Below are 11,129 nucleotides of genomic sequence, written 5' to 3'. Positions count from 1 at the left end.
AAGTGTCCTAGGATGTCTAGGAGCCGTGTCTATTAGAGTCCTTATTATCGGTGTATTGTCGACCACATCTACAATTAGGATGCTACTTGGATATTTAGGAATGTCACCCTTCTTTGATATTCTAGATCGTGCGATAGAGCTGATTGTAAGACTGATCTCCATTTTAACCCTTGCATTGTTCTAATTTTCAGTATATGGCGCCGCGCCTAAGAAGAAGGCAAGGAATGGCCAAAGGGCCAATGCCACCCCAGGAATGGCAGATAATGAGATACCTGATGTTACAGGTGAGAACCCGAGGGGTGAAGGCATTCCCCAAACCATAAAACCTCTTGATTCTACTACTCCTGCTGTGAATGCACCAATTCCATCTCTTGCTAAAAATGCAATGATTCCTCCTCCAGTCTCAACTCCGGATCCTAGTGTTTCTAATGGGGATCTTAGGGGAGCCACACATATGTTTACTCAGATAGTGGCTTCCCAGGCCCAGAGATGGAATGTCACGTCTACTTCCTCTAGCCAGCAAGTAGATTTAGCTAGTTCCAGGGTGAATCAATTTCTTCAGTAGGATCCTCCAGTATTCACGGGTACTAAGCTCGAGGCGGACCCTCGGGACTTTATTGATGAGATGCACAAGACTTTTCGCGTTATGCATGCTACAAAAATAGAAGCGGTGGAATTGGCATCCTATCATCTTAAGGAGGTGGAGTATTCATGGTTTGAGCTATGGACGGAGTCCCGTTAGGTAGGTAGCCCTACAGCAAAGTGGATGGAGTTTGTAGATGCCTTCATTGATTACCTATTGCCTGCTGAGGCTAGGGCAGCCTGTGCCACCGAGTTTGGGAACTTATGACAAGGTAGTATGAGTGTGTGGGATTACCATATGAGGTTCGCACATCTGTCCATGTATGTTGTTAACATGTTGCCCACTATGGAAGCTAGTCTGCGCTGGTTCGTGCAATGCCTTATCTCTTTGGTTATCAACGAGGCCGCTATAACTACCTTGACTTCTGACATGGACTATGGGAAGATGGTGGTATTTTCTCAAGCCATAGAGACCCAGAAATTGAAGGCCAGGAAGGAGCGAGATGGTAACAAGAAGCCCCGGCTTACGGGCAACTTGGGTGGTTCTTCCAGTGGGGGTAGTGGTGGAAGGATAGTATTTAGGGGAGGGTCACCTGGACCGATCTAGTCATTTGCTAAGTCTTCAGTCGGTGCACGACCATCAATTCTAGCTCAGCAGTAGTGGAATCACTTCAGGCCTAGTGAGGGCAACATGTGATCTTATCAGCAGGGTCAGTCGGGTGGGAGGTTCCAACCGCAGTAGAGGCCCACATGCCTTATGTGTGCAAAGATGCACTCAGGAGTCTGCTATATGGACCATCCTATATGCTATGAGTTTGGTCTTAGGTGTCATATTCAGAGGAATTGCCCTTCGTCCTATCAGAGCGATGGTAGGGGTATGGCGCAGCTAGACAGTTCAGCAGCCACCACTTCTATAACACCTCCTCTAGCCCGAGGTACTCCAGCACCCTCAGGGCGTGGTGCAGCTAGGGGTGGTGCACAGAGTTTGGGAGGACCCAACAGGTTCTATGCTATAAGGGGTCGCCAGAGTTCAGAGGCTTCTCCAGATGTTGTCACAGCTATATTGACTGTCCAATCTCATGACGTATATGCTCTTATAGATCCTGATTCCACTTTGTCATATGTCACTCCTTATGTTGCTATGGAATTTGGGATAAAATCGGAATAGGTTCATGAGCCGTTCTCTGTATCTACTCCAGTTGGTGAGTCTATCGTGGTCATGCGGGTTTATAGGGATTGTGTTGTCACTGTGAAATGGTCGAGACACCATGGCCGATCTCATTGAATTGGGGTTGATTTTGATGTTATAATAGGGATAAACTGGCTTTATTCGTATTTCGCCAAGCTTGATAGACGAACTAGAATCGTCAGGTTTGAGTTTCCAGACGAACCAGCCATTGAGTGGAAGGGGGATGATGATATGCCAAATATTAGGTTTATTTCTTACCTTTAGGCCGCGAAGATGATCAGCAAGGGGTGCATCTACCATTTGGTCCGAGTCACGGAAAATGAGGCTGAGGCACTGACACTTGAGTTTGTGCCAGTTATGGAGGAATTTCCAGAGGTCTTTCCTGATGAACATCCTGGAATCCCACCAGATAGGGAGATTGATTTTGGGATCGATGTGTTGCCAGGCATGCAGCTTATATCAATTCCACCATACAGAATGGCCCCGGTAGAATTAAAGGAACTGAAGGAGCAGTTGAAAGATATGTTAGAAAAATGTTTCATCCGACCGAGTGTGTCTCCTTGAGGCTCACCGGTTCTTTTTGTAAGGAAGAAAGTTGGGTCATTTAGAATGTGTATTGACCATCGGTAGCTCAATAAGGTCACAATCAAAAATAATTTTTCGTTTCCAAGGAAAGATGACTAGTTTGATCAGTCGCAAGGTGCTAGGTGCTTCTCCAAGATTGATCTAAGATCGAAGTATCACCAATTGAAGATCAGGGAGCAGAATATTCCAAAAGAAGCTTTTAGGACTCAGTATGGGCACTTCGAGTTTCTGGTAATGTCTTTTGGGCTAAAGAATGCCCCGATAACTTTCATGGATCTTATGAATTAGGTCTTCAAGCCTTTCATCAACTCTTTCATAGTGTTCATTGACGATATCCTTGTGTATTCACAAAGTCCAGAGGACCACGCTGATCATCTTATGACAGTTCTACAGATTATATATCAGCACAAATTGTATGCAAAGTTCTCGAAATGTGAGTTTTGGCTAGAGTCAGACGCTTTCTTGGGTCATGTTGTCTCTAGTGAGGGAATCCAGGTCGATTGTCAGAAGATTACAACTATGAAGAATTGTCCTAGACCTACAACTCCGACTAAGATTCACAGTGTTTTGGGCCTAGTTGGGTACTATAGAAGATTTTTAGCGGGGTTCTATTCTCTTGACTATCCATTGACCAAATTGATGCAAAAGGCAGCTACATTTCAGTGGTTAGATGCTTGTGAAAAGAGCTATCAAGATTTGAAGTCAATGTTAACTTCGACACCGGTGTTAACCCTACCGGAGGTTACAGATGGGTTTGTGGTATACTGTGATGCTTCAAGGGTTGGACTTGGGGGTGTGCTAATGCAACATGGCAAGCTGATCGCTTATGCTTCTAGGCAACTCAAGAACCATGAGAAGAATTATCCAATTTGTGACTTAGTGTAACACCCTGAAAAATTTCGAAGTACTTAAGTGTAAAGCAAGGTAAAATTTGCAAAGAAAATAATGTTTCATGGTGCCGGACTAGGCTTACATGTTATAGGATTGTAGAAATTCTTCGCAGCGAGCTTGCGAGCCGCGGCTCGGACTTTTTGGGTTGAAAAATGCACCGAAAAGTAAAGGAAAATTTTTGGCGGAAAAGTGCATTTCTGAGGTCTATTATGCGACCGCAGAACCACTCTGCGGACCGCATAATGGCCGCAAAGTGAGGCAATTAATTGGGTCGGTTAGAAGCAACTATGCGGTCGACTATGTGACCGCATAACTGTTATGCAGTGCATTATGCGACCGCATAACAGTTATGAAGACCGCATACACAGACAGTTCTTTTGGCTATTTTGTAATCAATTATGCGACCGATATGCGGTCCGTGTATCGGTTATGCGATCGCATACCTTGTTCCAGAGCTCCATTTTTGGGTTTTTAAAACCCAACCCTATTTCGTTAAATACACCCTTCGGGCCATTTTTGAGACATAATCTGATATTTTAGAGTGAGAGAGAGTGCCCTAGAGTGAGAAGGTGTTCTTCAATAACTTTTCTTCAATTCTTGCTCAAGTTTTGGAAGATTAAGAAGGGAAGCTCACTAGGTCTTCATCCTAGAGGTAAGATTCTACACCCTAAATCCTAATTTCGAAATCTTCTGAAAATGGGTAACTAGCAAGATAATATTTGGGCATGAGAGTTGTTTATTTTACATGCATGTGTTACCAAAGGGTGTAGGAAGATTATGGAGCTAAAAATGGTAAAGATTGGGTTGTGGGACGATGGAATCCTTCATAAAAAGGACATTGAAACCTTATGCACACCTAGTGTTTGATAAAATGCTCAAGTGAGCTAGAACCATGATCATCTTCCAAGTTTTGATTAAATTTGGTATATTTCTACAATATATTGAAGTTTCTAGGAATTCCGGAACGTTTTAGAGTTTAAGAAAGCTCAAGTGAGGTATCTTGGCTAAACTCTTCTCTTAGAATTGAATCCCACGATATTAATGTAAATAATGTAAGTCTCGAGTGATTCATTATGAAACTGGCTATTCCGAGTAAGATTGGGTTGAAAGATATATGTTCAAAAAGCATCCCAAATGCTTTATTCATGTTATGTTACCAATTGAGGATGTGTTAAAATATGGGTTGTGCATTAATAATGTTTAGACTTTAAGTCAAATTCAAATGAAGGCTATTATGCCAAATTTTTTGAAATATCTCTATGTGCCGTAGACTCTAAATTGCTCACATGTGTACTACACACCTTGATTTGAATTGTATTTGTTGTTGACGATGATAATGATATTTGAAATTGATAAGGTGAGCATGAAATACTGAATATGGCCAACGTGCCAAGAATGATCTTATAATTATGTCCATTAGTGCCAATGAAATGAAAAGATGTGAAAGTAATACAAAATGCAATGATTGATATAAAAAGGTTGATGTCTCAAATAAGACAGCCTAACCGGTCGGGTCGTGATCGGACACCATGCCGCACACATGGTGGTGATTGTGCTGGAAATTATAATTGAAATGGCAATTGTGGTTGATGTACCTAATGGATATCTTTGCCGATCGGGTTGTGATCGGACTCCATGTTAAAGACGGTGGTATTGATATTGAGAGAAATTGTGGTTGATGTCTCTAATGAGATGGCCTAGCTGATCGGGTCATGATCAGACTCCGTGCTAAGCGTACGGTGGTACTGGTTTTGTGAATAATGGTATTGTGGACAATGGTATATCGATACTAAAAATCTCCCAATGTGAGACATGGGAATTAATTTGAACAGTCTTTATCCTAAATTGAGGTTTGATGTTATCTAAGGCTTTCATTGATATTATGATAATCTTGTTTGTATTATTTGTCATTCTATTTTGAGACTTTTTAGTTATACATACTAGTGCTATTCGACGGTACAAACGTCCCTTTTGCCGAGGGCGCTGCATCTTTAAATGGATGCAGGTGGTTTCCCAACAGGAGATATTGATCAGCGATAGCAGTACACCTTCTTTCCAGCTGACTTGGTTAACCCCACTTCATTTTGCGGTCATATATCTTTTGTACTTTGTGTATTCGGTTTTAGGTATAGTCGGGGCCTTGTTGGCGGCATTATCATTGTACTCTTCTTTATCTACAGAGGCTCCGTAGACATAGTGTGGGTTGTGTATTGGTGCTGGGGAAAGACAAAATATGTTATGTTGTTGTTGTATTACTTGTCCATTTGAGACTTTAAAAATAATGAAACTATTGGAAATGAATTGGTTTTGTAGATGTGAACACATTTTCGTCTGATTAATGATAATATGTATTATCTCTATTCGTGGGTGAGTTGGGTAGAATGAAATCTAACAGGCTTGCTCGGTCGGGTTCACTCGGTTGAGCGCCGGTCGCGCTCCTCGATTTTTGGGCGTGATATGTATGTGCATTAATAATGTTTAGACTTTAAGTCAAGTTCAAATGAAGGCTATTATGCTAAATTTTGTGAAATATCTCTATGTGCCTTAGACTCTAAATTGCTCACATGTGTACTACACACCTTGATTTGAATTGTATTTGTTGTTGACGATGGTAATGATATTTGAAATTGATAAGGTGAGCATGAAATATTGAATATGGCCAACGTGCCAAGAATGATCTTATAATTATGGCCATTAGTGCCAATGAAATAAAAAGATGTGAAAGTAATACGAAATGCGATGATTGATATAAAAAGGTTGATGTCTCAAATAAGACATCCTAACCGGTCGTGATCGGACACCATGCCACACACATGGTGGTGATTGTGCTGGAAATTGTAATTGAAATGGTAATTGTGGTTGATGTACCTAATGGATAGCCTAGCCGATCGGGTCGTGATCGGACTCCGTGTTAAAGACGGTGGTATTGATATTGAGAGAAATTATGGTTGATGTCTCTAATGTGATGGCCTAGCTGATCGGGTCTTGATCGGACTCCGTTCTAAGAGTACAGTAGTATTGGTTTTGTGAATAATGGTATTGTGGACAATGGTATATCGATACTAAAAATCTCCCAATGTGAGATATGGGAATTAATTTGAACACTGTCTTGATCCTAAATTGAGGTTTGATGTTAATTAAGGCTTTCATTGATATTATGATAATCTTGTTTGTATTATTTGTCATTCTATTAAGAGACTGTTTAGTTATACATACTAGTGATATTTGACGGTACTAACGTCCCTTTTGCCGGGGGCACTGCATCTTTAAATGGATGCAGGTGGTTCCACAGTAGGAGATATTGATCAGTGATAGTAGTACACCTTCTTCCCAACTGACTTGGTGAGCCCCACTTCATTCCGGGGTCATGTATCTTTTTTACTTTGTGTATTCGGTTTGAGTATAGCCGGGGCCTTGTTGCCGGCACTATCATTGTACTATTCTTTATCTATAGAGGCTCCATAGACATAGTGTGGGTTGTGTATTGGTGCTAGGAAAAGACAAACTATGTTATGTTGTGGTTTATTACTTGTCCATTTGCGACTTTAAAAATGATGAAACTATTGGAAATGAATTGGTATTGTAGACGTGAACACATTTCTGTCTAATTAATGATAATATGTATTATCTATATTCGTGGATGAGTTGGGTAGAATGAAATCTAACAGGCTTGCTCAGTCGGGTTCACTCGGTTGAGCGCCGGTCGCGCTCCTCAATTTTTGGGCATGACAAACTTGGTATCAGAGCCTAAGGTTTTAAAGTGTCCTAGGATGTCTCGTTGCCGTGTCAAGTTGAGTCCTTATTATCGGTGTGTTGTCGACCACATCTATAATTAGGATGCTATATGGACATTTAGAAATAATACCCTTCTTTCATGTTCTTGATCGTGCGATAAAGCTGGTTGTAAGATTGCTCCTCCTTTAACTCCTGCGTTGCTCTAATTTTCAGTACATGGCACCTAAGAAGAAGGCAAGAATTGGCCAAAGAGTCAATGTCATTCCAGGAGTGACAGTTGATCCTATAATTGATGATGCGGGTGAGCACCCGAGGAGTGAGAATATTCCTCCAGTTACTACACTGCCTCACTCTACTACAACTGATCAGACCGCACCTATCCCAACAACTACTGAGGGTGCAATGGTCCCTCCAACTGATATACTAGTTCCACCTCCAGTTCTAGCTTCTGATTCTGGTGTTTCTGATATTGATCTTAGAGGAGCCATACAGACGTTGGTTCAAATAGTGGCTTCCGAGACCCAGAGGTCAAATGTTGCACCCACTTCTTCCAGTCAGCTAGGGGATTCTACTGGTTCCAGGGTGAATAGGTTTTCCCAATTGGATCCTCCAGTGTTCACGGGTACTAACCCAGAGGAAGATCCCCAGGATTTCATTGATGAGATGCACAAGACTCTCAGAGTTATGCATGCTACTGAAACAGAGGCAGTGGAATTGGCCTCTTACCGCCTGAAAGAGGTGGCATATTCTTGGTTTGAACTATGAGAGGAGTCCCGTGAATAAGGGAGCTCTCCGGCGAGGTAGGGTGAGTTTGCCGATGCCTTCATTGATCATTTCTTGCCTGTAGAGACTAAGGCAGCCCGTGCTGCTGAGTTTGAGAACCTGAGGCAAGGTAGCCTGAGTGTGTGGGATTACCATATGATATTCACGTGCCTGTCTAAATATGCTATTTACATGTTCCCACTATGGAGGCTAGAGTTTGCCGATTTGTACAGGGCCTTAGTCCTTTGGTAATTAATGAGGCCGCTACAGTAGCCTTGAATTCTGATATGAACTACGGAAAGATGGTGGCATTCGCTCAAGACACAGAGACCCGTAAATTAAGGAACAGAATTGAGCGAAAGGGTAGTAATATGGCCCGGTCTACGGGCAACTTTGGTGGTTCTTCTAGTGGCGGCAGGTCATCCTTCAGAGGAGGGTCGTCAGGGCCATCACAGTCCTTTACTCAGTCTTCGGCGAGTGCACCGCCATCAGGGCCCAGTCAGCAGCAGCAGTGGAGCCGTTTCAGGCCCAGTTAGGGCAACGGGGGATCCAATCAGCAAGGTCGTCATGGTGGTAGATTCCAGTAGCTAAGGAAGCCCCCATGCCCTAGGTGTGGAAAGATGCACATAGGAATATGCTACATGGACTTACCCATATGCTACAGATGCAGATTGAGGGGTCACATTCAGAGGGATTGTCGTTCGTCCCGCCAGGGTACGGGCAGGGGCATGGCACATCCAGCCAATTCTTCAGCTACTACATCCGCAGCACCTCCTCCAGCTCGAGGCACTCGAGCACCCGCAGGGCGTGGTGCAGCTAGGGGTGGAGCACAGAGTTTGGGAGGATCTGGCTGTTTCTATGCTATGAGGGGTCGCCAGAATTCAGAGGCTTCTCCAGATGTTGTCACAGGTATATTAACCGTCCAATCTCATGATGTATATGCTCTTATTGATCCCGGTTCAACTTTGTCATGTGTCACACCTTATGTTGCTATGGAATTTGGGATAGAACCAGAACAACTTTATGAGTCGTTCTCTGTAGTTACTCCGGTTGGTGAGTCTATTTTTGCCGCGCGGGTTTATAGGGATTGTGTTGTCACGTTGCGTGGTCGGGACACCGTGGCCCATCTTATTGAATTAAGAATGGTCGATTTTGATGTGATAATGGGGATGGATTGGCTTTATTCATGTTTTGCCAAGCTTGATTGCCGAACCAGAATTATTAGGTTCGAATTTCCAAATGAGCCAGTTATTGAGTGGAAGGGTGATGATGTAGTGCCGAAGGGTAGGTTTATTTCTTACCTTAAGGCCACAAAGATGATCAACAAGGGATGCATTTACTATTTGGTCCGGGTTACGGACACCAATGCCGAGGCACCTACACTTGAGTCTCTGCCTGTTGTGAATGAATTTCCGAGAGTTTTCCCGAATGATTCCCTGGGATCCCACCAGGCAAGGAGATTGATTTTGGGATTGATATGATGCCAGACACACATCCTATATCTATTCCACCCTACAGAATGGCATCTGCAGAATTGAAGGAGCTAAAGGAACAATTAAGAGATTTGTTAGAAAAGGGTTTCATCCGGCTGAGTGTGTCGCCTTGGGGCGCATCGGTCCTTTTTGTAAGAAAGAAAGATGGATCACTGAGAATGTGTATTGACTATCGGCAGCTTAATAAGGTAACAATAAAAAATAAGTACCCACTGTCAAGGATAGATGATTTGTTTGACTAATTGCAAGGTGCTAGGTACTTCTCCAAAATTGATTTACGATCCGGGTATCACCAATTGAAGATTAGGGAGCAGGATATTCCGAAAACAGCTTTTAGGACCCGTTATGGGCATTTTGAATTTTTGGTGATGTCTTTTGGGCTAACAAATGCCCCAACAGCCTTCATAGATCTTATGAATCGAGGTTTTAAGCCATTCCTTGACTCTTTTGTGATAGTATTCATTGACGATATTCTGAATGACCATGTATTTATAAAATTGTGATCTACGGAAATTATAAAACTTACTTTTTGTGAATTTTGTATCATGTGAACAATTGGCATTAAGGGTGTTCGTTTCTGGATATATATTGCTTAGGAGACCACATTTGGTGTTGTTTTGTATTATGTTACATCGCTGGAGTACGTATATGTTGTTAGGATGTATTTCTGGGGCTCTCTGACAGGTGGATAAGCCTAGTTACAAGGGAAACCCTGGCGAAATGTTTGGAAATTTTGGGAGTTAGTCAAATTTGGGGCTGCTCGAAAGTTGTATGAAACAAACTGAGTTGCATACTAATGACACTTTTTTACCCTCATTCGAGGACGAATGATCCTAAGCGGAGGAGAATTTAACACCCCGGAAATTTTCGAAGTACTAAAGTGTAAAGCCTGGTAAAATTTGCAAAGAAAATAATGTTTCATGGTGCCGGACTAGGCTTACATGTTTGAGGATTGTAGAAATTCTTCGCAGCGAGCTTGCGAGCCGCGGCTCAGATATTTTGGGTTGAACAATGCACCGGAAAGTAAAAGAAAATTTTTGGCGGAAAAGTGCATTTCTGCGGCCCATTATGTGATCGCAGAACCACTCTACGGACCGCATAATGGCCACAAAGTGAGGCAGTTAATTGGGTCGGTTGGAAGCAACGTCGACCGCATACACAAACAGTTCTTTTGGCTATTTTGTAACCAATTATTCGACCGATATGCAGTCCGCATATCGGTTATGCGATCACATGCCTTGTTCCGGAGCTCCATTTTTGGATTTTTAAACCCGACCCTATTTCGTTAAATACATCCTTTGGGCCAATTTTGAGACATAATCTGATATTTTAGAGTGAGAGAGAGTGCTCTAGAGTGAGAAGGTGTTCTTCAATAATTTTGCTTCAATTCTTGCTCACATTTTGGAAGATTAAAGCTCACTAGGTCTTGATCCTAGAGGTAAGGTTCTACACCCTAAACCCTAATTTCGAAATCTTCTGAAAAAGGGTAACTAGCAAGATAATTTTTGGGCATGAGAGTTGTTCATTTTACATGCATGTGTTATCAAAGGGTGTAGAAAGATTGTTGAGCTAAAAATGGTGAAGATTGGGTTGTGCAATGATAGAATCCTTCATAAAAAGGACATTGAAACCTTATGCACACCTAGTGTTTGATAAAATGCTCAAGTGAGCTAGAACCATGATCATCTTCCAAATTTTGATTCAATTTGTTATATTTCAACAATACATTGAAGTTGCTAAGAATTCCGGAATGTTTTAGAGTTTAAGAAAGCTCAAGTGAGGTATGCTGGCTAAACTCTTCTCTTAGAATTGAATCCCACGATATTAATGTAAATTATGCAAGTCCCGAGTGATTCATTATGAAACTGGCTATTCCGAGTAAGATTGGGTTG

At 42.2% G+C, this 11,129-nt stretch overlaps 1 protein-coding gene across 1 annotated transcript; it reads left to right on the top strand.

Annotated features, from left to right (window-relative positions):
* Positions 1-901: 901 nt before the first annotated feature.
* On the top strand, positions 902-1,750 carry LOC138901402 (uncharacterized). The gene is made up of 2 exons (XM_070189163.1): positions 902-1,156; positions 1,421-1,750. Exons 1-2 carry the CDS (start codon positions 902-904, stop codon positions 1,748-1,750), a joined length of 585 nt encoding a protein of 194 aa, XP_070045264.1.
* The last annotated feature ends 9,379 nt before the right edge of the window (positions 1,751-11,129 follow it).

Source organism: Nicotiana tomentosiformis, chromosome 11 (assembly GCF_000390325.3).
Source record: "Nicotiana tomentosiformis chromosome 11, ASM39032v3, whole genome shotgun sequence".
Classification (NCBI taxonomy): domain Eukaryota; kingdom Viridiplantae; phylum Streptophyta; class Magnoliopsida; order Solanales; family Solanaceae; genus Nicotiana; species Nicotiana tomentosiformis.
Note: the sequence above shows the minus strand (reverse complement) of the source record. Positions and strands in the feature narration are given on the sequence as shown.

What these genes read in the sequence shown, in the direction of transcription:
- LOC138901402 (XM_070189163.1), top strand. Translation starts at nt 902, where the DNA reads ATGTATGTTGTTAACATGTTGCCCACTATGGAAGCTAGTCTGCGCTGG. An exon ending in GGGGTAGTGGTGGAAGGATA is followed by an intron (nt 1,157 to 1,420) that starts GTATTTAGGGGA and finishes TGTCATATTCAG; the next exon opens with AGGAATTGCCCTTCGTCCTA.